Source organism: Cetorhinus maximus, chromosome 14 (assembly GCF_964194155.1).
Source record: "Cetorhinus maximus chromosome 14, sCetMax3.hap1.1, whole genome shotgun sequence".
Taxonomy (NCBI): Eukaryota; Metazoa; Chordata; class Chondrichthyes; order Lamniformes; family Cetorhinidae; genus Cetorhinus; species Cetorhinus maximus.
In genome coordinates this window covers 94536034-94563435 of record NC_135892.1, presented here as the reverse complement: position 1 = coordinate 94563435, position 27402 = coordinate 94536034, and the positions used below count along the sequence as shown (strand labels likewise).

The 27402-nt window shown below is 40.2% G+C and overlaps 1 protein-coding gene across 5 annotated transcripts in view; it reads right to left on the bottom strand.

The window, feature by feature from the left end:
* Nucleotides 1–18771: 18771 nt before the first annotated feature.
* Nucleotides 18772–27402, bottom strand: part of rgs7b (regulator of G protein signaling 7b) — a 458499-nt gene continuing 449868 nt past the window's right edge. For all 5 annotated transcript variants that reach the window (XM_078557261.1, XM_078557263.1, XM_078557262.1 and 2 more), the window contains one exon: nt 18772–19680. Coding sequence is in view for 2 of the 5 variants with exons in the window: in XM_078557262.1 (XP_078413388.1) it covers nt 19630–19680 (51 nt within the window). In the remaining 3 variants the exon portion in view is untranslated. The remainder of the gene's footprint in view (nt 19681–27402) is intronic.

Here is a 27402-nt window from a genome sequence, read left to right as displayed (position 1 = left end):
GATGACTGATGTCCAACAACCACAACCATCTTCCTTTGTGCTAGGTATGAATCTAACCAGCGGAGAGTTTTGCCCCTGATTCCCATTGACTCCAGTTTTGCTAGGGCTCTTTGATGCCACACTCGGTCAAATGTGGCCTTGGTGTCAAGGGCAGTCACTCTCATCTCACCTTGTTGGCAGTGAGAGTAGAGATGATGGGGGAGAGGGGTTTAAGAAGACAGTCTGCAGTTGAGAAAAGAAGCCAGGGCATTTCTTTCCATTCCACAATGTTTCAGTAGGACCTGGTTGTGTTTTAAGTGGTCCAGCTAGATCTGGCAGTAGATGGTCTGTGTCCCTTGGACTTAAGTGAGCAAAGATGAGTGTCATACCAGGGGGAACAGGTAGGGTGTGATAGGGTAACAGTTTTATTGGGAATTAGGACATCAAAGGCGGAGGTGAAGGTGTGGTTGAGTAAATCAGTAGCTTCAGAAACACTGTGGCAAACAGAGACCAAAGGCTAGATAGTTGAGATTTTGAAAGTGCAGTTTTAAGTAAATTAGGAGGCAGTGTTGTGATGTGGAAGGGGGATGTGGTTGTTTGCAATACAAGAAAGTGATCAGATTTGGCCTTAACTTTGATTGAAACCATGGGACCAGCGAAAACATGTGAGATGGCAAGTCAAGGGATACATTTACAATATTTTTTTTTTGGGTTTCCATAAAATATTTTCAACAAAAACTACACCAACTTGTAATTATATAGTATCGTTAATGTAATAAAACATCCCAAGGAGCTTTACAGAAGCATTAGAAAACAACATTTAATTCTAAGCCACATAATGACATGTTAGGGCAGATGGCCAAAAGCTTGGTCAAAGAAGTTGGTTTTAAGAAGAGTCTTCATGGAGGCAAGTGAAGTAGAAAAATCAAGTGAGGGAGTTCGAGAGCTGCAGGCCTTGGCAACTGATGGACAATTACAATCGGCGATGCCCAAGAGGTCAGAATTGGAGGAGCGCAGAAACATTGGAGGGTTGATGGGCTGGAGGAGATTACAGAGATAGGGAGGGGCAAGGCCAAAGAGGCATTTGGATACAAAGATGAGAATTTTAAAATCAAGGCATTGTTTTACTGGGAGTCAATGTAGGTCAGTGAACACAGGAGTGATAGGTGAACAGGGCTTGGTACATGTGCAGCAGAGTTTTGGATGAGCTCAAACTTATGCAGGGTAGAATATCGGAGGCCAAACAGGAGTGTGTCAGAATAGTCATGTCTGGAAGTAATAAAGGCATGGAGGAGAATTTCAGCAGTAGATGAGCAGAGTCAGGTGATGCTATGGAGGTGGCCATAGTTTTTCCTATATTATCATAGTATATAGAATATTTCCTAGAAAATCACTCTGGGAAAATCCTGATATCCTAATATGAGTTGCTTGATGTTATGGCAAAGTGCTGTCAACATTAGACAAGTCCTACATATGAGAATTTTAGTCACCAACCACATAACTGTGGTGTCATAAATGTGGTTAAAAGCAACAAGCTTTGCCTGTAACATGGGCTGCAGGAATGACCAAGTTGCATTGATAATATTTCTCATCTTTCATGAACCACTATTCTCTTTTTATTTCTTCACTCACTCTGTTTCTTTCATTCTTTCTCCTCCTTTTCTCTTTATAAGAGGATATTTGCAAACATTTTCTTTTGAAAACTCTACAAAGCTATTAAAACAGTGTCTAACCGTCAGAAGACCTTACTGGTTGTAAAGTGCTTTGTGATGTCCTGAGGTTGTGAAAGACACTATATAGAAATGCAAGTTCTGTCTTATTGGATTAATGGTGAGCTTTCACCATGATTAACAGTATTATCGCCATGGTGTCCCTTGCTTTCCCTGATTCTCGTGAGAGAGCAAAATAAATGCCGGGAATTAGTGATATAATGGAAACATGTTTTCAATTGTGATTCTGTGGTCAGAGATTACAATCTCATACAATAGCAATTAAAAGCAGCTTTTTATTTATAAACATTAGGCCATGTAATATAAGGAAATGATGGGCGAACTCCCTTAAATAATTTCAGTGTTCAACAGACTGGCCATTCTCCACACATGGGAGCAGATGGTATTGATCAGCCAGGAGAAGTACTTCTTCTCTTTGGCTGTATTGACTGTGGACCTAGGATAAAAGTAGATTGCCAGCCAAAATCTTATGGCAGCATATTATATATTGAACCTTCTTAATATTAGTCAAGTAGGCTGCCTTGCTAAGGTTCCTACATGCTGGATGCTTTTATATTACTGCTTTATTGCCTATTTACTTTAAAACATTTAAGGTAAAATGGTGTACTCCTACAACACAGACTTTGTAGCATGTTAAAAATGATTTTTAGAAAATTAGAAGAATATAAAGTGAGAAGGTATGGGAAAGGTTAGGTCCAAGCTGAAGTGGATCCTCCAAAGGATATTCCTATAATTAATTCTGTAGCATATGTATATGCAAGGTCCAGCTAGTGTTAGGAAGAGAAGATGTTTGAAGAAAGAAGTTGTCTTACCAGAGATGGAGTCCAGAGAAGATCCTAGAGCATCTCAGAGGAAAGCAACACTGTCAACACCACAACCTATTTAAGGAGAAGCTTTGGGGCAGACGAGATGACGAGAAGCTCTTTTCCTCTTCCTGTTCTTAGGATTTATGATTTGATATTCATGTCACCAAGCAATAACTTTAATATTAGAAGTTTATCAATGATTGGGTAAACATAGAGTGTGAACTTAGCTTTACTAAGTCTGAGCTTTAACTTTGTTTTATCATTACTAAACAAAATTCAGCTGGTGTTGCAATCCTTTGATTCATAGAATTATGTTTATTATTATGGTCATGATAATTTAGATTCTGTTAAATGTTAACTATTACTTTAATTCTATTGGGATCACCAATACTGATCCTTGTGATGGTACTAATTTTATCATTACAGATATAGTTAATAAAATAGTGCTAATGAATGCATCTTCACATTTCCCTAATTGCCAGCTTGCCACAATGGTGAGAGTTCTGCCTCTAAGTCAGAAAGTTGGATGTTTAACTGTAAAGCTTGTGTATTAAATCTACAATGGTCCTTGTGTAATATTGAGGGTCTGCTACATTGTTGAGGATACCATCTTAGATGAGATGCTAAACTGAGGGCCAACTTGAATGGACATGGAGGATCCTATGGCACAATGTGATAAAGAGCAGGGGAGTTTTCTGGCTATCCACGATTTATCCCTTAACAATTTCCTAAAAACAGATTAACTGGATATTCATCTCATTGCTGTTTGTGGGAAATTGTAATGTGTAAATTGTTTACTATGCACGAGCACATAACAAATGTGAACTTGCAAAGCACTTTGGGAACTTACTAAGGACTTGAAAAGTGCTATACAAATGCAAGTTCCTTATTCTTGATTTGTTTGACAAGTAAGTGTAAGGTGCATGGCATTCAATGTTGCACTGTGGTCCTGCTGTGGACAGATGCTATTTGATTAATAAACAATATCTTTTGAAATGGACCAGAAAGGATGGTTCAAAGTAGACAAATTTAAGTGCCACACATAAAAACATAAACATAAATGTAATTCCCAATCTATTTTTTTCTAAAATAGGTATGTAAATGAAAAGGAAAAAGATTGATCTGACAGCCTTCAATTAATTGGTGGTAGATATTGCGAATTCTTAATACAATATTTCTAATATACTGTGGGCATCATATGGGGTTTGATGTTCACCTTTCCTTTCCTTCACATTCCTTTCCTGACTGATATTTTTGGATTCCTATTTGGCTAAAGGTATCCTAGCAGCAGGGTTAAACTGTATCTGATCCTGCTGATAGCTTTGTTCTGTTATATTACATGTGTGAATCTTGAGATCACTAAGTGCCATTGCTCCAATATGAATGAGAAAAACTAGAAATAGACAACTGGTGAATCTTTTGACTGCAGCCTCTTTAACCATCAATCCAGCAACTCGATTGAAAGGAAGTTCTGCAGGAAACCTTGAACAAAAACAGATTGTGCACTGAAAACTATTAAAACTTCTAAAACAAGCCGCTCTCCCCAGGTTAAATTCAGTAGCAGATCGACCGTACTCTGTGTGTTGAGTACTTTAAAAAGTGGATAATTGAGGGAGCATGTTATGCTTGGACTGGAATTCAAATTTGCATCTTACATTTATGTATTATGTCTGCAGCAAGAATTGTACCAAATGGGAGTTCACAGTTTGGCACACTGGAACTCAATGTTTAGAGCAAAATTACGCTTTGATCAACAGCGTATTTTCCTGACGTTGACAGCAGCAGCCTCCATTTCTAGTTCCACCAAAAGAACTAGCAACCTCCAGTGGCAGAACTGCAAAAGTACACTTTAAAGTCAACACTATCCCATGTAGCTGCTGCTTCAGTTACACGCATTCGAAGATTTTATAAGTAACATATGAAACAATTTTGATCATAAAGTCTAAAGAGAGACATGGAACTTGTAAACTGATTCTCAAACTGCTTGTTTAGGGAATGTGTTTCCAAGAATCACAACCTAGTAACAGAGAAACATTATCGTTTACGTTACTGTTGCTCCTCTTAAAGAGTGATGACCATGACTAGATTTTTTGTCGTGATAAATCTAGTCTTTATTTGGGTATAGTGCTGATACATTCAAAACAAGAAGCGTCTTTAAAAATCAGATGTTTAAAAACGAGTGCAAAGTATTTTTTGTTTCTAATCTGTTGAATTTTTAAGCACTTGGTTGAATGGCAAATGGTTATGATGTAATTGGGGAAATGCGGAATTGTTAAAAGTGAAGAAGTGATGAACAGCAATATTTTTAGAATAAAGTGCTCTCTATGACCATGCCTAAAAAAAGGGTTGCATTCCTACGACATAGTCATACCTTTCTCTTTTAAGGAGACCTGCCAGTTTGGGTCTCTGCACTCACCCAGAGTCTTTCTGACGATACAGATTAAAGTGTACCTGAGAGTTTCTCCAATCTCTTGCAGAAAATCCAGTGCTTTGGGTTAGCCCCTGGAACCAATCCAGGAGTGCAAAGTTGTTTGTTGTTTTAAGTGAAAGAGCTCATTGAAGGACCAAGGACCATAGTATAAGATAGCATCAGGATTTGATAAAAAATGGAAGCGAGCCCAGGTAAATCAGAATGTAATAAGTGGATGACATCAAAAATGAGTTTTAAGAGCCAGTATATTGTGGATGGATTTGAAGGTGCAGAGTAACATGGAACTCCACAGATTTGAGATTCTGGGACTGAGGGTAATTTTAACTCCCCCTTCCACCACCCGGAGAACAAACAGGAGAGAGGTGGGGGGGATTAAATTTTCAAAAATCGGAAACCTGACCCCAACCTACCCCACTGCGTCCACTTCCAGTTTTAACAAGGGCATGTCGGGGGGATGCATGACCAAACTGCTCTCCAGAGGTGGAGTTCATGTAAATACTTTCGTGAGACTCTGTGCTTCACATTTAACTCTTAACAGCTGCAAGACCAGGTTTCCCAAGAACGAGAAGGGCAGATCCATCAGCTAAGTGCCTTTCCAGCTACTAAAACTGCCATTTGACACCTCAATGGGTTTATTTTGAGTTTTGCTCCCTACGGCAACCTGAGATCACATGTCACTTCCTTAGAACTGAGTTTATCAGGAATTCACCATCTTCCTCTTCAGAACTATGGGCGGGGTATTCTCACCCAAAGTCAACAAACTTCTGGCTGCTGTCCAAATTTTACGGTCCCACCCACGTCGATTCCCGCCACGGATGGAACCGGAAAATCCCAGCCTATTTGTTTTACTTTAAATTAAAGGGACATTTTAAGACATAATCACCTTGTATAATTCAGCATTCATGGCACTTTAATTGCTACGTTTCCATGTTTTTAACTTGATTAGTCAATATATTAATTTTTTTTGATGCAAGTTACACTGCAATTCAGCCATTGGGCTGCAAATCTCTTTCTTGAATAAATACCATTATTATTAAATAACATTGTTATAACAGGAGTACTTGCCTTCAAGCTAAACTGCTTCCACCCCAGTGATCTGATTTCTTCAAACCTCTATCTAAGTCCCCCTCTGTTCTCCCCCAGGGGCTCCGATCCCGCCATCATCCAATTGCCCCCAACCGCCTATTTCCCCCAACCTCCAATCCTCCCTGGGCATCCGATTCCCCTCCCCACACCCCACCAGATTTTCCAATCTCTCCCTTCCTTCTCTCTGCCTCCCGCTTTGCCTGACGGCACAGGCCTACCAGTCTCTTAAATCTAGCTGGATGTCAGCCGGGAAATGGAGGCAATAAAAGGTAAATTAGGTTCTATTGATAAGTTCAGCCAGGTTATCCCCATTTTCAGATTTTCTGGCTGCTATAATGACCGCCACATAACCTCCACCACTCGCTCTCCGCCTCCCCATAAATATCAAGGACAATGAGTTAGCGCAATGTTAGCAATTACTGAGTCCCCAGCCTCTCCAGGAGGGAAACTGAGAATGTAAACTGAAGGGACGTAAAATGGCATTCCTCAATTTAAAAATACATTTGAACGCTGTGTTCGGTATTTGAACTAAGCAGGAAGAATGCTGTTTCAAGTGTAAATTCATCCAACTCCTCACCGCTGGGCTTTTTCTGAGAGCGAACCTCTGTCTTAAACTAAGCCGGTTTCTCCTGCAATGTCGTCATTACTAACTATTTAAACAAACATTTTCTTTCAAAAAAAAACCAAAATAAAGATATTAAAATTGGTCATAATTCCTCTTAGTTGTTTCATTTTAAAAGGTTCTTGATGGCACAACACCCACTTTAATGTAAACTGTCCTTTTGCAATGCCTCCCATTTTTCCTGTTATACGCTGGCAATTTTTGTTTTGTGTCAACTGATCATCCTGTAAACGTATCATTTGTCATTAATGCCAGTTTTATTGTAATCTGTTTGACAGTACATTAAACAGTTGTGCAGCAGTTCACTGTTCAACGTCTATGTTTCATTAAAGTAAGTTGGCTCCTGTGTAAAAAATTAGATGCTAAGCTTTCAATTTAACACACTCCATTTCAAAAAAAGAGAAAATGTTTAGTTACAGCTAGGCTCAGAAATTCTATCATGTCTGCGGGCACTTTGTGTTCAGATGGTCCCAGGCTGTGTGTTAAATTTGTACTGGCACCTCATTAAAATGAGTCAGGCATGCAGCCAGCGCTAATCGAGCTATTCATTGGCTGCAGGCTTGTTTGGAGGGGGCGGATATCAGCACCTCTGATGCAATTTAGAGGCAGCCAATATTCCTTAAAGGGGATGTTCACTCTAATTGTAGACAGCAGAGAAACTTCTCTACTGGAGAAATGGTTGCAAAAGGCATAATTGGAAGAGGTCATAGAGGAGATCAACACCAGGAACATAGCTCCCAGGATATGGTTATAGTGCAACAAAAAGTTCATGACCTCACTGAAGATGTCAAGGTAAGTCTCTGTTCGCATCTTCACCACCTCCTGCCTCAATACTCGCATTTCTCCCCTGATTTCCTTCACTTTCTTACAATCACTGTACCATAATTCACCCCACCTCCGTGTATTCTCATGCTCACCAATTTGGCAACCGCTGCTTCCTCGTAACTTGCATTTTAACCACTTCATACCGCTTAATTTGACCATGACACATTGTCTAAACAACTCACTAGACTGCTATTAACACACTGCCTTATTTTTTGCATAGCTTGAAACAGGAGGCTGGCACCAGTGGAGGTTGAGTCTGCCTGTATATCTCCTGCTCCATGGCAGAAAATGGGACAGACATCACAAACAGCAGGGCAGGGGGGCAGAGTACTGGTTGTGGTAAGTGAAAATCCTGGAGGAGGCCTTGTGCAGTTTTTCTACACTGTATCCTTTTTATTTTCCCCTATATACTTCAATCTCACTCTATTCACTCTGCATGACAGACTCCAAGAAGTAATTCTGGTCTTTCAGCTTCAAAGCTACAGTACCTCTTAATGAGTATTGTGACTACGAGTGCTGTGAAACTTTTGAGTGTGATAATTGTAACCTATACCAAACTTTTACACCTTAGTCTATGTGCAGTGTTATTAACCAGACATTTCAAAGAATTTGGGATGTAACTTGTCTCTGGAAATAACATCAGATAAACCCTTACTGCTAAGTTTCAAACACTGAATAGTTACTATCACTTGATTGGTGCTCCCCTTACTCATTTATAATCTCCAAACTCAGGTATATTTATGTAATTCAATAATTATCTTTCATCTGCTGGGTCAGGAGAGGTTAAAGTTTAAATTTATTTTGACTAGATTATTTGCAAATTTTGAATATTTTCAGCAAACACTCATGGCTCTTCTCTCCCCCTTCACACTAAAAAGAAAACCCATGTCTCTCTTTGCATTTTAGGCACTGAATATTTGAAACCAGTGGAGGAAAAGGAGGCCAGCCTTCCCGAAGATGCTGTGTCACCCAATCTGGCCCTCAAACTCAGAGACTGGCACCATACAAACTTTATAGGCTAAGCGAGAGGACAGGTTTTCACAGTCACTGGCCACAAGTGCACAAGATGGTGCTCATTTCAGGTGGCCACCAGGGCTGCCTAAAAAAAGCCCTGACCAATTTAACAGTAGCCCACATGTCCACAAGATCAGAAGTGGGCCTTTGCCCTGCTAAATCATGCAATTTTATACCCGTAAAAATGAGCATAATAATGTTGAATCTGTGCGCTATGCTGTGCTAATATCCATGTCTTCAGCACATTATTATTTTCACCTGCACTATGTGAATTATTACATATTCCTATTGTCATTCAGTTCTGAAGCCAGGGGAAAAAAACATTGTGTTCTTGGCATTCCTTACAGTTCTTTATTGTAGCAGAAGTTGTCATTAAAGACACAGGAAGATCCATGTTCTTTCATGGGACTCCCTTGATGTATTCAATTAACCACTAATGGGGAAGTGATGGAATCAGCAACGGATGACACCTTAAAACTTGCTGTTTATAGCTAGAACAATAAATAAGGTTTCACAGCAGATTTCTTTCAGAATTTTCAATCTGCAATTTTCTCAACATTTATTTCCTTGCTACTCAGTTTGAAAATCTCCTTAGTTTATGAATGGAGAATCTTGAGGCTGGAGGTCTTATCCCGGGATTTAGTTAACAATATCGCTCTCTGGTTGGGCCCCTCTGGTTATCCCTCAGCAATAAGTATGATTTCGCTTCTGAATGCTGCATTTCTTACAGTTCAGCATCAAATACTTGACTAAAGAGGTATTACCAATTTAAATATAAGTTGGGAAAATATCTGGTATGAGGGCCAAGTCCAGAATTTGCAACAGGACAAATATACTTTCAGATTGTAATAAAGTTGTAGAAATAGAAGATCTAATCATTGAGCAGAACACTTGAATCACAGGAGTGAACTTGAAAACCTTTTCTGTTCCATGTGTTGAACGAGTGGATATGGGTCTAAGTGCACAGCCTTTTTCACATTGCAATTCTAAATGTGCTCGTGGTGCATTATCAGTGTTCAGTAAACAGGGCAGAACACTACTGTAAAATGGTCATTAGTTAGTTAAAGAAAATGATGTTTGATGTTGCTACTGTTTTCTTTACCACTTAAATAACGGGTTAAAACATTGTAGATTCTGCAGAATAAACTTTTTTTCTACAGGTCTGGCCGCATCTGTGGAGAAAGAAATAGAGTTAATGTTTCGAGTGGAATGAATCTTTCTTGGAATGAAGAAGTTGTTGGACTCGAAACATTAACTCTGTTTCTCTCTCCACAGATGCTGGCAGACCTGCTGAGTTTTTCCAGCATTTTCTGTTTTTATTTCAGATTTCCAAAATCCACAGTATTTTGCTTTTAACTTTTTTCTACATTTGATTTTATTTTAACAAAATGTCAGACTCCTGAATGGGGGTAAAAACGTGATTATTATATGACATTCTTGTAATAGCTTCTTTATTATAATAAAGCAATTTTCTTGACAGTCATTAACATTGGAAATGGACAAATAAAGGAACATTGTCTAATCTTTATTATCACTATACTTTTTTTGGAGCATAGCACCAGGTCTGTGTTGAATCATTAACTATTGTGTACAGAATTTTGTTTTTAAATACAGTCAGATACCATAATACACCAATACTTAAAAATTATTGTTATTCAAGGATAAATTATATTATGATCAATCTATATGGCCAAGATTTAACCAGGAACAAAAAAAAGTGGAACAATCCAGAGGATTTGGTTCATATGTAATCAGAGTCAATAAGAGAATCACATCACTTATAAATATCAAGTGCAGACTGAGGGGCTTAGACATATCTTTTTACAAATTATGGGAGACTATTTTTCTCTCATTAATGGCTAACACAATCATGTTCTCAAAAATTACACATTTCAAAGCCACACTTGGCACTGTTGTTAGCAGGTTGTTAATTGTGGAGAACAAAAGGTATTCGACAATTTTTCGCTTAAAGAGGAATGTTATCCCATCTAGTGACTCAGCACCAGATCAAACGGAGAATTTCTGGAGCGCTGACAATGTTGTCAGTTAAGCCCTGGAAACTGCAAAAGAACACATTAGCAGTTACAAAAAGATCTTAAAATACAGCACATCTGCAGCACAGCAGTCTGAATGAGGTCGGACAGATTGATAATAGTGGCAACATTGTTTGCTTCAGGGCCTTGTGGTCGCTTACCAGCCCTGAAGCTTTATAAAGACACTAAATGCCTGAACAAAAAATGCAATCGCAGTGGTTTGGTATATGAAATTGTGAAAGACAGTGAACTTGCAAAGTGTGAAATAGAGTCTGCATAGATAAGATTGCTACAATGCCCATGATGTATATAGATTTGCTAGGATTGCTTTAAACTGAAGGAATATGTTTGCATTAGTTTTGAATCTAGAGTTACAAAGGTGACAAAAACAATACACAATTGTATGAAAACCTGTTGTAGGCAAAGGAGCAATTGGCATTTTGATAACACCTAACTTTGTGGCATGGAAAACAAATGTTAAGTTTTATATTAATTCACAACCACAAAGACAAGAAATTTCTACTTTTTTATTATTCTTGTTATATAAAGAGTAATTACATCTCCTAAAGAGTTTGTAAGAATGGAAATGGTTCAGGTGCTCTCCATACGTTTGGTCAGTAAAGGTTTAAATACAGATCTGAGTTAATTATACTTTACATTTCTTGAAAGATGTTCTAATGATGAACACCCCTGCTAAACCTGGCTACTCCTACAATATAGTCTGTGCGACAATTCATAATAAAGTTGCATGTTAGTTTTTACATAAATATTAAACATATGTGACCAACCACAAAGCAATTTGGCTTACATGTTTGTTCAACTGGTACTTTTAGGGCCTAGTATTAGTGTGTTACATGAAGGAAATAAGAATGTGGGTGCAAAATGTTATAATCAAAAGACATTATTCCATACTTATCATCGTTCCAAAGTGATGTTGAGTTCAGAGTATGGAGAATGGGGGCTGTGGATCATTATCCTTAACAACATGAACCTATTCCAATTTTTATGTATCACAATAGGACAATAATACAGACATTTATGCATTTATCACCCTATATTAGTGAAAAAAGTGCAAGTATAAAATGGACTTTGTGCACTTTATCTCCATGCCAACCTTTTTTGCTACTATTAGTGAGTTGGGAACAACACACCTCAGTGCTAAAATTAAGCACTGGTCCTTTCAAATCCATGACACTGTAAGGAAATCCACTCTTAGAAAGCTGCAATTGTGCTCAACATACTGTACCATAGAACTGTTGAGTGCAATTTACAACCATAATTTGAGCAGAGGCCACTCTCACATCTTCCAGTGGCTAGATCATGAGTGACATCAGTAGAGGCAGACACTTAGGAGCAAATCACTTATCATTTTACATTCAATGTAAGGAACCTATAAAAACGAATAATAGAAAATAATAACAAATAAGCAAAAAACCAAGAAAGTTGCTCACTGATCTGAACTGGGTTATGATTTGGATTAGTTGACCAATGGTTTTACAAACATCTGGTTGGCGTAAATAAAGGCTGTATTGCTGATTGGAACAATGGTAATGATTGACAGAATCATCAAAAGTTTATTTCCATTTGATTGACATAGACAGGCAATTTTATATTGAGTTTCCTTTGGTGCTAGGCTAATATCTCCTAACAGTGAGATAATGATCAATTCTAAAGAATGATCTGCAGCTCAACATGTAATGTTGATGATGCTTTAAAACTACTATTTGGGATTAGGGAGATTCTACGGAAATAACAGAAGCAATCGGATGTGGAGCAGATGTACACTTTTTCTATGTTGCATTATTTGACAAAACAATACTCATCATCTGCATTACCTGGTGCTGACCTGCAGGATCGACAAAACTAGACTATTCATTGACTTGCTTCAACTGCTGTTTCTCACAGACCACCAATAAAATCATGAATCCCTTATTCAAATCTAAACGGCTATGCAATACAGACAGTACACAGGTCATTCCAGATTTTCTGGTCCCCATAGCTAATCATGATACACTTTTTCCCTTTCAGATACAGCAAAGAAGAGTGAGGCATAAAACTCTGACTTGACAGCCGCAACGATGTGCCAACCTCAGAAAAACATCCCAACTGCAACAGTGAGGTATTTTCCATGCCAAACACCCCTGTAGTGTCTCTGAGTGAGCTTAGTCATTTGAAGCCAAATTAACTATCTGCCCACACACTGTAGGAGCTGGGTTGAGAAAGTTCAACTTCATTTTATGTATCAGCCAAATAGGGCACAGAAAGAGCATACATTAAGGGCTGATTGTATGAGTCTGTATTTGCAGGGAGATCATTGTGGGCATGCAGCCCATGATTTTCTGCCCACTAAAATGAAGTGATGGAAAATTCTGGGTTGTGTGCCTATCAGGCCCTGTGATGCATTCCCTAAGAGTGCAGGAATGGGATTCTTCATCCCATTAGTCTAGTTTGATTCAAACTCATATCCCCCAGGTAAAAAGACACCTAGGGCTGTGTACTATGTCATTACTCACCTCACCCATTCTAACTGCAACACATCGTATGCACCACTTTACATCTAATATTAACCATCTAAATGGGGTAGGCAGAGAACAGATGTAGCAGCTCAAAACTGGGCATCCATGAGGTGCCTTGGGCATCAGCAGCAGCAGAATTGTATTCAGCTACAATTCGTCAGTTCATGGACTGGCATATCCCTCACTCTGCTGTTACCATAAAGCCAAGAGATCAACCCTGCTTCAATGAAGAGTGCAGGAGGACGTGCCAGAAGCAGTGCCAGGAGTATCTGAAAATGAGGTGCCAACTTGGTGAAGCTACAACACAGGACTACTTAATGCTAAAGGGTGGAAGCAGCATGCAATAGGCAGAGCTAAGTGATCCAACAATCAATGAAACAATTCAAAGCTCTGCAGTCCTGCCACATCCAGTTGGGAATGGTGCTGAACAGTTAAACAACTAACCTGAGGAGGAGGCTCCATAACTATCCCCAAACTAAATGATGGGGGAACCCAACACATCAAAGCAAAAAACGAGGCTGAAGCATTTGCAATCAGCCAGAAGTGCTGAGAGGATGATCCATCCCGGCCTCCTCCTGAGGTTCCCAACACCCCAGGATCCAGTTTTCAGTCAATTAGATTTACTCCACATGATATCAAGAAACGGCTGTAGGCACTGAATCCAGTAAAGGCTATGGGCCCAGACAATATCCCGGCTATAGTACTAAAGACTTGTGCTCTAGAACCAGCTGTGCCACTAGCCAAGCTGTTCCAGTACATCAAGCTGACAATGTGAAAAATTGCCCAGTTATGTCCTGTACACAAAAAGCAGAACAAATTCAATCAGGCCAATTACTGCTCCATCATTCTACTCTTGATCATCAGCAAAGTGATGGAAGGGGTTATCGACAGTTTCAGCAAGTATTGTTCAGAGCAATAACCTGCTCACCGATGCTCCAGTTGCTGACATCATTACAGCTTTGGTCCAAACATGGACAAAAGAGCTGAACTCAAGGGGTGAGGTGAAAGTGACTGCCCTTGACATCAAGGCAGCATTTGACTGAGTGTGGCATCAAGGAACCCTAGCAAAACTGGAGTCAATGGGAATCGGGGGAAAACTCTCCACTGGTTGCAGTCATACCTAGCACAAAAGAAGATGGTTGTTGGAGGCCAATCATCTCAGCCCCAGGACATCACTGCAGGAGTTACTCAGGGTAGTGCCCTAGGCCCAACCATCTTCACTTCTCCATCAATGACTTTCCCTCCATCATAAGGTCAGAGGTGCAGATGCTCCCTGATGATTGCACAATGTTCAGCACCATTCACACTGAAGCAGTCCGTGTCCATATGCAGAAAGACCTGGACATCATTCAGGCTTGGGCTGATAAGTGGCAATTAACATTCGCACCATACAAGTGCCAGGCAATGGCCATCTCCAACAAGAGAGAAACTAATCAACTCCCCTTGGCATTAAATGGCATTAACATTGCTGAATTCCTCAATATCAACATCTTGCAGGTTACCACTGACTAGAAACTGAATTGGACCAGTCATATAAATACTGTGGCTACAAGTACAGGTCAGAGGCTAGAAACTCTGTGGCAAGTAACTCACCTCTTGGCCCCCCAAAGCCTGCCCACAATCTACAAGGTTCAAGTCAGGAGCATGAAGGAATACTTTCCATTTGCCTGGATGAGTTCTGCTTCAACAACACTCAGGAGGCTTGACACCATCCAAGACAAAGCAGCCTGCTTAATTGGTACCCCATCCATCACCTTAAACATTAACTTCCTCCATCACTGATGCACAGTGGCAGCAGTGTGTACCATCTACTAGATGCATTTCAGCAACTCACCAAGGGTCCTTCAACAGTACCTTCCAAACCAGTGACCTCTACCACTTCAAAGGAGAAGGGCATGGGAACATCACCACCTGCAAGCTCCACTCCAAGCCACACACCATCCTGACTTGGAACTAGGTCACCATTCCTTCACTGTCGCTAGGTCAAAATCCTGAAATTCCCTTCGTTCCAACACTGTAGTTGTATCTACACCAGATGGACTGCAGCAGTTCAAGAAGGCAGCTCACCATCACCTTCTCAAAGGCAATTAGAGGTGAGCAACAAATGCTGGCCTTGTCAGCATTGCTCACATCCCATGAAAGAATAAAAAAAGAACTCTGAACTCAGAACACCAGCACTGCTAATGAAATCAATGACTCTGGAAAAGCCTGCTATCTGGGTTACAGATGAGTAATCCTGTCCTATGCTTTTGACTTGCTTGAAATGATCAGATTTGTTGAAAACTTGTATCTTACTAATTTTGACCTTTAATTCTGATTAGTTCACTAAATTTCCTGACTGGTTGAAACAAAGAACAGACTTTTAAAATTGATTTTAGCCAATCAGATCATTTTAAATCATATGGAGCCATTGCTGCAAAAGGACAATGGCTCAATGGAGGTAGAGAAAAATGAGGCTTTTTGTTAGCAAATCAGGACAAAATAACTGAAAAATAGAGAATAAAATATAAATAAAAGACAAAGGAAGAAACGAAGCATACAGAATTAATGTAATTTTATAACTATTCATTTATGTTTAGGATTTTGAAAAGTATATTTTAGTGATGTTACAAAAGTAACATCAGTATTGTTCGTAGTATTATTTCTGTAATATTAAGGGAATCTCGAACATCAACACGTGTATCGAAATATGAAAAATGGTAGTAGGGTGTCGACCAGTGGAACAAATCAAAATGACAATGTTGTGTGATAGATGAGTTTGTAGAACGTCTTCACAACAGTTTCCTAGAACAATACATTATGGGACCAACTAGAATAAGGCTATTTTAATGATAATGTGCAATGAGGCAGGGTTAATTAGTAATCTCATAATAAAGGATCATCTGGGAAAAAACAAATAGAATAGAATTGTAGAAATATTTTATGTCTGTCTTTGCAATAGAAGATGTAAATTACACACCAGAAATCAAGGATAACCAAGAGGCTATTAAGAGTGAGGAACTTAAAGTAATTATTATCAGCAGAGAAAAGGAGTATTAAAGAAACTTAAAGGACTATAAAGTAGCAAATCCTCACGACCTGATGGCCTACACCCTAGGGTTCTAAAAGCAGTAGCTGAAGAGATAGTGGATACACTGGTTATGATTTTCCAAAATTCCCTAAATTCTAGAATGGTCCCAGTGTTTTAGAAGTAGGTAAATGTAACACCGTTATTCAAGAAAGGATGAAAAAAGAGAACAGGAATTACAGATCAGTTGGCCTTACGTCAGTTGTTTGGGAGATGCTAGAATCTATTATTAAGCAAGTCTCAGCAAAGCACTTAGAAAATCATAGTATGTTCAGACAGAGTCAACATAGTTTTATGAAAGTGACATTGTCTTTGACAAATTTATTAGAATTTTTTGAGGATGTAGCTACTAAGGATAAAGGGGTGCCAATAGATACTTGGGTTTCCAAAATTCATTCAATAAGATGCCACATATAGAGTTAATACCATAGTATTAAGGTAAGGGTTCATGCAGTTTGGGGTTATATATTGGCAGATAGAGGATTGGTTAAAGTACAGGAAACAGAGTGGGGATAAATGGGGCATTAAAAGTCAGCAGGCTGGGCAGTGCCGCAAGGATCTGCGCTGGGGTCTCAGCTATTTACAATCGATATTAATGACTTAGACAAAGGAACCTAAAGTAATGTATCCAGGTTTGTTGACAATGCAAAGCTAAGTGGGAATATAAGCTGTTAGCAGGACACAAAGAGCCTGCAAAGAGATATAGACAGGTTAAGCGAGTGGGGAACAAAGTGGAAGATGGAGTATAATGTGGGGAAGTGTGAGGACATTAGAATGGAAAAGCAGACTATTCTTTAATAGGCTTGAAACTTTTAAATGTTGATGTTCAGAGACACTTGTGTGGATGCATACAAGGGACATGTAAAGTTAGCATGTAGTCTCGGCAAGCAATTAGGAAGGTAAATGGCATGTTAGCCTTTATTGTAAGGGGATTGGGGTACAAGAATAAGGAAGACTTGAGGAAGTCACACCTGGAATACTGTGTGAAATTTTGTCTCCATGTCTAAGGAAGGGAATACTTGCATTGGAGGTGGTACAGTGCAGGTTCACCAGATTGGTTCCTGGGATGACAGGGTTGTCTTATGAGAGGCTGAGTAAATTGGGCCTCATTTAGAAGAATGAGTCATGATCTCAGTGAAATATACAGGATTCTGAAAGAACTTTGCAGGGTTGATACTGAGAGGTTGGCTGGGGCTTTATGGGGTATCAGGGAACATGCTGGGAGGCAGGGGAGAAAAATTCAGGTGGGAGGGGTGATGGCGTGCCTGTCACTTTCCCATTGCTGCTGGCATTTTGCCAACAAAGGGGAAGGTGGCACATGACCTTTCTGTTCAAATGCCAGTTAAGGGCCACTTAAGGGCCTCTTCCCACCATTGCTGGTATTTTACCATTGGCAGGTGGGTCATCCTCTGCCAATTGGGGACACTGCTAGGCAGGGACAGGTAGCCTCCTTGTGGGCTTGGGGCCAGACCCTCATGCACCCTGTGCCCCCAGCAGCAAGGACTGCCCCTGCAGAAAGAGCACTCCTGCCTATTGTCCCTTAAAGGGATGGGAGCCCTGATGCCGGGCAGTTAATTGCCGAATGCACATAAACTCAGTTTGGGGCTCCCAGAATTAGTCAAGGTTTAGTTGCCCCCAACTTTCTAGTTGGCAGACGGGGCCGCCACACGTTCTTTTGTAGGCAGTTCCATGCTTGCTCATTTTAATTCCACCTAGTATTCTTTTCCTTGTGTATTTCTCCATCTACCCACCAGCACCCCCCACTCCCCCACTGATCTTTTCCTGCTTTGACTGTTTATGATCTTCCTAAGTTCAAGGTCTAATAGTCGGGTATATCATTTTGGAGTGTCATTCCTGGCTTTGGATGCTCTGCATCTTAGGCAAAGATGCATTCCTGTGCCTCTTTTCTCAGCTTAGAACCTTCTCCCTATCTGGATTTATCAAGGTCGCTCATCTCTTTATGCCAGTTGCTGGATACTGGTAAGAAGTTTAGCTGCGTTACTCAGATGACTCAGAAAACCTTTTTCTACTGGGAATAATCTATTTTTCTCTCCCAGAAAGTTAGGTGCATTAGCATCTCTTGTTTTATGTCAGTGTTGAGTTTTCAAACCTTTATTAGTAACTTTTGGAAGCATCTTCAATCTATTGTAGGGTTGGAGGAGTTCTTTCAAGGTGCAGATATTTGGCTTATAGGGTGATCCTTGCTGTCTGCTGACTGTTTTTGGCACTGACCTTTTTGGGATAGTTCTTCAATCTTTGCTCTCTGTGTTTGGAAGTAAAACAATGCCTAGGATGGGATAGGAATGGAGGGATAATTAAATGTAGACTATAGCAGGAAATCTTTCTGTTCAGGCTTATTTTAAGAAGCACTGCAACTGTTATCTATAAAGGTGTTGCTGCAGCTCAATTTGCCTTTAATAGCCGAGGTTCTAGACTTCCATCCATATTGTCTTGAGCTGACCATGGGCCTTTCTTCCAACTTAGAATGTGGAATTCGGAAGTACATGTGAAAGTGAAAGTACTATCCTTTCGAAAAGCTAATGTGCCCACAAGAACCATTCCTAGTGATTGTCATAACTCAGTGGTTTACAATGTATAACTTCTTATCAATATTATCTGCAACACACTCAAAGTTTCTTAAAAAATAAAAATAAAAAAAAACTTTTAGCTACATTAAACTCATTACATCAATTTTATTTTTCTTTTCCTAGATATAGAGAAGTAAAACTGTTATTTACAAAATATCTATGATACTAATTTTTTAATATATTCTTAAAGCAAAATTGACCAGCCATATGATTGAGATGTTATACACCTGCTTTAAATTTTAAGAATCAAAACTTCACTACTTTAATCAGCACAAAATCTCTCACCTAGTGAAATAATATCAAAACATGATATGTAGTGAATAACTCATAATATAAAAAAAATGTCAAAACAAATCAACTTGGAAAAATAAAAGAGAAAAGGAAAAATTTTAATAAACGTGGAATAAATAGTGATTTCAATATTGTATAAAAATAAAATGTTAAAAACATTAAAGTGGAAGCACAGAATACTTCCAACAAGGGTGCGCTAATAAACCCTTGTTATGGAACCTTTCTGTGTTCGTGGTCTCTTGTGGCCCAATGTAATAATGGATTGAAGGTCATTTCATTATATGTATGTAATATATCTTTCTAATATTTCAGATACAACCACTTAATGATGTTCTGAGCTACAGCTTCAATTTAATGATGAATCTTAGCTTATTATCAGTGGAGATTCAGCACATTAAAGCCTGGCTGATATGGAGCTGGATGAAGTAAACATAAAAATACGTGGAATGATCCTCCCTCCCCGCGCTCTCCATTCATGTCAGCAATATCTTTACATACCACACACACATACACACACACACATCCTCATCCTCATTCAAGCAAAGAATGGTACAATGTCCTCTGGCTTCAGGATAAATAGTGATTTATAGCTTTGAACAATTGAACTGGCCCGCTCCTCAGCTGAAGTGTGAGTAAATAGATCAGTAAGACTGCACCAGACTCGTCAGCCTCTTCGAAGTAAGTGACTTCCCCTGCACAACAAAAGCAAAAGAGAATTACAGAATTAGGACACAGCCTTTGGCATTCATTCGGTTCCAGAAAAATAATTTCAAAAACATATAGACCAATATTACCACTGAATACGTTACCATAAATATAAGACATTAGAACCATTAAACATTACCCATGACATACATGAAAGACACATATGACAACGGAATAATAAATGCTTACACTTACAGTTGCACACAGGATATTCCACTTTCCTTCATATTACTGTTTTTCACTAATCCTCCTCCCCTCCTTAACAATGAATGAGACCAAAATTTTCTCCAAAATATGTATAATATTCATGAGAAAACTAAAGAATACAACATCTCTGCATACTGAACAGATGTTTACTTTATCAGAAAATGCACTGTGGTATATCCCTTGTGTACTTTCTGTCTAGGATGGCTCCACACTAAATAACAGAAAACAAGAAGTACAATGGGACCCTGAACCAATGAAACAGAAACTATGCTTGTCTCAAATATCTCCTGCTGTACAGCATGGCACCATGTAAACAAATGAGTGAGCCTAACGTTAATCTTAATATTAGTCCTCTGTTCATGATGTCCTTTGTTCTCATGCTTTTCCAGCATGATGATCGATTACTAAAATGAACTAATGTGCCACTGCTCCTGTCCTAGGCTGCACTAATTTCTGAAAATCACCAACAGCTTGTGAAAGTTTGCTGGCTTTCTTATAGATGGAGGCAGCAGAAATTGGTATTGTTTGGTACAATTTATATCATCTGTTTTTCATGGGCTCTTTAGCTTTACTGTTAATAATTTTTGAAATATGACATGGACAAAACAAAATTATAAAAGGGACTTATTATCAAAAGCCTCTTAAATCAAATTAACAGGTGTCAAAATACAATGGCCCAGATTTTGTGTTCAGTAGTGGTGACCACATTCACCACTGACCTCAAACAAAGCTGCCCAGAAAGACCTAACAAGCTCTGAGGCATTGGTTACATCTTTTCTGCCGTTAATTTTAATTATAGTGCCAGCTGTTAAGGATTTCCAGTGTTTAATAACAATGATGTCATCAAGCAGGCTAAGCAACCAATTGCAGTGAAGAATTCCCACGGACAGCAAACCAGGAAGCAGCAAGCATCATTCACTCTTTATAATTTTCCCTTTAGAATTTTACAGAAAGTGAATTGAAGATTGAGATATGTGATTAAGGTAGAAGCTGAAATATTATAAACAAACTTTAAAGAAAATTATTTTACAAATCTATTGAATTTTTAATCATGGAATGGAATGGAAAGTGGAGGCATTCCACAAATACAAAATTAGGTTTTCAGGCCCAGCAGTAATTATGAGTTATTTGGCATTAATAGCCCAGTTACACCCCATTCAAAAAGGTATAATCTTTACAAGGGTTTTAACTGTGAAAAAGAGTATAAAAAGTGGAAGCTCACGTCAATTCAGTGATTTCAAAGTGATTTCCAAGTGCAAGGTCTTCAACAGTGCACCCTGTGTAGTAGCAGGGAATCTGTGAAATCAACTTCTGGATTTTTGTACTGAACTGTGCATTTGCAGGTGCCATCAGTTGCTTTTACTTTCACAGATCAGTGATGGCAAACGCTGACAGTTTTGCCATCAATGCTACCACAAAATCCAGGCCTATATGAATGAGATGCACTCTATGGGCTGAGTTCATTTTGGATATGAAAGTCATTTATGAAATAGGATGAAATGTTTCTTGTGCTCTGTGAGGAGTAAACCTAGCATCCAATTTTCAAAAGTGTTATCGCACCACAAGGGTATTTGTGGTTCTATTATTTTCATAAATGCATCCAATGGAGCATGTTAATGTTGGGAGTTGGAAAATGGGAAACCTTTCAAGTAGATATGTAAAAAAAACTATGGTGCAACTCTTATTACCCTGAAACCATTTACTTTGGTTTTCTATGCTATAATCTTCGTGATGTATGAGTTTCAGAGTTGTCTTGCTTCAAATGATCGGTTTGCATGATTGTTATTCTGTGCTGTTTAACCTCCTCTAAAGGAGAGTAGAAAGACGGACAACTAAAAGAACAGTGAAACAACTCAAGTACTGAAATTGGTAGCCGTAAATGCCATACCATAAATATGCTTGAACTGTTTAATAAAATGCATATATCAGACCATCAAACATATACAAAAGGAAATGCTCAGTTTAGACAGACTTCCGAAACTATAATTGGATATTGTGAAAGTAGTTAATTCTGCTATCAAAGTTGGGGAAATGAAAACAAAAGAAAGGCCTGCATTTATATAGCACTTTTCATGACCACCAGACGTCTCAGAGCACTTTACAACCAAGGAAGCACTTCTTGAAGTGTAGTCAGATTTGTAATGTAGGGACACTACAGATGATTTATAAAAGGAAGATTATCCCAGGGCAGTGGTGTTCATTTTTAAATTGTTTACATACAGACATATATTTGCACTTGTGTAAATATACATGTAACAGGTCTTTCAATTTGTAAATCACAGGCTTCAACATAAAGAAGCCTCTGCATTCTTGATAGGCAGGAAAAAGAGCTTTGCAGAAATTTTTTTAAAATGGGCTGACAATCACATTGACTTCTTGGGGGTTAAATTGGATAGCTCCTGAAATCGGGCATGGCGATCGCAATGTAAACTTCACATGTTGAAAGCAGTGTTAAGTGATTTTTTATTTATTGGATGCAGGCATTGCTGGCTACGTCAGCATTTATTGCCCATCCCTTGTTCAGCAGGCATTTAAGAGTCAACCACATTGCTGTGGGTCTGGAGTCGCATGGCTTGGTTTCATGGTCATCGTTTAATTTCATCATCTGCTGTGGTAGGTTTTGAACCTGGGTCCCCAGAGCATTACCCAGGGTCTCTAGATTATCAGTGCAGTGACAATCCCACTATGTCTGTGCTTCTCCCCCCTCCAATCACATGCTTCAGCAGGGGGTACAAGTCCATGGTGAGGCTAGCACCACTTAAAGCTAGCCTGCACTACTAAAAGCTAGAATTCGCCTCTTAAAAGTGAGGTGCAGTTTGGCTGCAGCAGGGGTTGGAAGTGGTGAAAGAGGAGTTAAAGACTGGGAGAACCTATTAAAATGACTCAACAAGCCAGAGCAGGCCCCAATTTTCTCCAATGCTGCGCTGAAGGCACTGGTGCAAGAGGTGTATAGAGTGGTCCCCTTCACTCAGGGGCCTAGGGTACCCTCTGAGCAGATACTAAGAAGGCAATGAGAGCAGGCAACCCTACAGTCAATGTCAGCAGCCTAGCCCCGAATGGTTGGGTGCTAGAAGAAGTACAATGACCTAACATGAGTGATTAAGGTCAGAAAGCTTGCCATCTCATGTCATATGCTATTAACTGCACCATTAGCTTTACATACTACTCCATTCACGATAGCACCATCACTCACCTACCAACAATCTCTATCAACCAAGACACATACCTCACATCTCACAGCTTGCACACTATTCAACTGTTGAAAGGACATCACCCACACACATTGCACCACACTCACTGACACATTTCCTTCCTCTTCTGCTGCTCAATGTGGCCCATAATCAGCCACAGTGCTGCTAAATAGCTATGGCAGGCACAGCTCAATGTGTTCACCACCATGGAGAAAACATTGCTGGAAATCATTGGAACAACCGTGACTGAAGCGGTGGCTGAAGCGGGGCTGAAATCAGAGGTGATGATATGTTCTGACTAACCCACCTTCTCACACCCCTCATCCAACAATGTGTGACAATTTATAGACTGCATATTGTGTAGCCACAAACTTTTTGTTTTACCCCCTTCCCTCACCCCAACTTGCCCTTGTTCCTTTATGCATTCAGATATCCAAGAACTGCTGCTTGGCAGGCAGTTGTGCAGGAGGCTGAAGGTCTAGAGGAAGTAGAGGCTGATGAAGAAGAAACACCATCACTGATCTTACACTTGCAACCACCAGCTCAGACATTGGCATTGCACATACTTTGGAGGGTAGGTTAGAGGCAGCATTCACACATGGTGAGTTACCATGTATGAGTGGCCTGCAGCCAAGGGCAGGGGAAAGAGTGGCACATGTGTAAGCTCTGTGGAGGGTGATGTCACACATGAGTTCTGTTTTTGAGGAATTATAACCGCACAGAAGGAGGCCATATGGCCCATCGAGTCCATGCTAGCTCACTGCTGAGCAATCCAGTCAATGTCACTCCCCTGCCACAATTCTTGTAGCCATGCAAGTTTATTTCCCTCAAATGTACAACAAATGTTACCTTTGAAATCATTGCCCATGGATATGTGAGGATGTGGCCTATAGGAAAATGCTGATGAATCTGAGGTGTCTTATGCATTGGCTTACCACTGTCAAGGAGCATAGAGGAGTCAGCTCCAACTTCGCATAGGACAACATGCAGAGCTTGCAAGCCATGCTTTCCAGTGTGGAAGTGGTGGCTCTCTCTATAATAGCATTTAGAGACCCAACTATGATGATGATTCTGATGGTCAATGTTTCAGCCGCCTTTGCAGCACAAGTGGAAGCCACCCAACATCTGACTGCTGCAGTGGAAGCTCGGGCTGAGGCCATGAAATTGCAGATTGTTACTGTGTAGGCTCAAACTGCTGTCTTCATGGCTGCAACACCAGTGTTCAAAGGAGCTTTCAGAGTCTCACAGCAGTCCAGCAATCTGTCCTCTAACAGATTACTAGGATTTCCGAGGCTTTACGCTAGGGAATAGCAGTAGATAGTACTGCATACGAGCACTAGGGCAGCTAAATGCACCTGCAAGGCATGCACTAAGAGAATGCACAAGGGCAATGAATTGTGTTTGTATGGAATATCGGATGTTTTGTTGAATAACGTTGATCTGGATGGGTGTTTTGTGGTGGCTTTTATTTTAGGAATGTGGCCAGGCTGAAGCTGTGATGACAGTATCTTATGGATGTTAAGGTGGGAGGCTGTTGGACAATGTGGATCTGGGGCGATATTCATGGGATCCCGCAGTTGAATTATGAGCTTATGGACAACTCATCTAGGGCATGGATGTGCTGGCTGCATTCTCCCTTTCTCCTCCTACTCCATCTCTTCCTGTTCCTCTGAGATGGTCACCAAATCGGTGGTGGCGCAGGCTGTGCCTTCATGATGGCCAGGTTTGGATGTTGCAGCAGGCTACCACAAACTGGGACACCAACTCTGGTGAGTACTGGAGGGCTCCTCCAGATCAGTCAAGACCAGTGGAACTTTTGCTTCAGACCCCAGTCACCTGCTCAATGATGTTTCTCATAGCAGCATGGCTCTCATTTACACATATTGACCACGTGTGGTTGGGTTGCAGAGTGGTAGCATGAGCCTGCTGTAGAGTGGATGACCCTTGGCATTCAGTAGGTACCCTCTGTTTTGACGTGGTGGCTGATAGATTGATGGAACAGTGTGCTGGGTGTAGGATGCTCAATTCTCACCGGCTGTCAGGATAGCAGGATTTCATGAGCATGATATGCTGAGTGTAGCTGAGCACCAACTGTATATTCAGTGAGCAGTGATCTTTGCAGTTTCAGTACGTTTCAGCATTGAGGTGCAGTGCCCACAAAGCCATGTGTGTACAGTCAATGGCAACCTGCACCATGAGGAAGCCTGCTATCCTGGCAAGGCCACCTGTGTTGTGCCACTTCTATCTGCTCAAAGACAGCACAATGAACTCCCCTCTCATGGCATTATGTGCCCCTGTCACTTCCCTAATGCTGCAATGGATGGTGAACTGGGAGATGTTAGATACGTCACCTGCTCTGTTCTGGAAGGAACCCTGGAAAGGATGTGAAAAGATTAAGTGGCATGGTCACCTTCACTACCACTGGCAGCGCCATCCTGGCCCTGCTCTCAGGCTACAGGTTTGATTTCAAACAGTGGCAGAGTTCTGTGGGCACCTTCTTCCTGAATTGCAGACAATGAAAGCAGTGCCCCTGGCTTAGGCGGAGGTAAGAGAAGTGTGACTGGAAGACCATAGGTAGTTAAGTCCTCCCACTGACTGCCCTTTTCTCTCATACTTTTCCCTCTATTTGTCTTCTTCTTTGTTGCCTCTGCAGCATCTCCATCTCATGCTGCAGCCCAAGAGGGTTTGCTAGTGTGGCACTCATGACTGAGCACAAGCGGAGTGCTCAGAACCCTTACAGTAACAAATGCAGATTTTACTTACTGTGAAGAACTCCTCAAAACACCCAGCCCTTCTACAAACTTAACGGAGCCAGTGAAAATAATAGGCAACTAACTTGCAATCTGATGGTGATCTCTTTAACTAACACTAGTGAAGGGAACAGGCTCTGTGCTGCTTCATGTTCAGCTGTGCATGTTTAAGGGAGGGCATTAACTAGAACTGCATGATCTAAAATGGCAGTGCTGGCTTCAAATCAGCCTTAACGCTGATTAACATCAGTAGGCATCTGCCTACTTCTGGCACATGCTTCCACCATCCATGCTAATGCCCTCATGAAGGTGGTATTTGCAGCACTGGAAATTAGTGTAAACAGCATGGACACAATTTTGATACTAAACTGCACTCGTCGCACCAAAACTAATTTTGAAATCAATAGATCTATACACTAGGTCTAGAAAAAGAATTGCATCTGTAACAATTATAATGTGTTTCTGTCAATGATTTTGTGCATATCTGCAAATTGTGTCATTTTCAGCATGATTGAAAGCTATTTTTCTATGATCATACAGAAGGTAGCAACAATGCCTGAATGCACAGGAAAAACACAGATTTACATAATAAGAAAATAATGCATAACATGGTGGGAAACAAAATTACAGAAACTTAAATGAGTAAAATGAAAGAAGGGAAAATATGATACAAAGCTATTGACACCCTAACTTGGTAAGTTTCCCTTTATGAGGATTCCATCTACAGTTAGACTATCAGTAATGTTGCAATGCTTCTCTGGTTTATCACTCCTCTGGTTACTATGTTAATCCTTAAGTGTAACCTTGCATGGTGCATATGTTACCAACCTTTACAGAAACTTAACATAAAGTTGTAATTCAGGACCCTATATTCAAAATAAGAGTTCATATTCAATCATTGGTAAAAGAAGTTTACAGCAGGTGCCAGTGGCCTCAAGTCCAAAGCACAGAGTTGCCCCATAATGTGGTAGTAGAGTAGCATGTTCACACTGCTTGGTTGTGTGCGAGAAATTAAGATATCATGGTCGAGGAGTTGAATGATGGAGTGTCTTAGACAGTGGTCTTTCATCTCTAACACCTGGCTTCAAATCACACCCAGGCAAAAGTCACTTCTGAATATAAAGCTCAGAAGATATGTTTAGGTAGTCAAATTGTTGTGAGAATACAGCACTGTCCTATGTGACTAAGTTCAATACAAACTGCACTTCAAAAATTTGCCCTAAAATGCTTTGGGATGACTGAGGTTGTGAAAGGCACTCCATAAATACACCTTTTGCTTTTTCTAACTGGCAATCTCACTTAGCGAACCTACAGGATACTGATGTGGTAAATGGGAAAAAAAATAGCACATTGGTGTGCTAAAGGGTTTCAATGCTGAGGCTGAGCCACAATGTTAGACTGGAGGGTGCTTTACTCTGCACTGGCTGCGCTGACACTGGGGCCTGGATTTTGCTGAGATTGTTGGGACCCTGACGCCAGGCTCACTTCGGAAGCCCCGTCCAATTAAGGATGACAGGTGAATTATGGAACCTGCAGGACCAATCAAAGGCCCACAGCGATG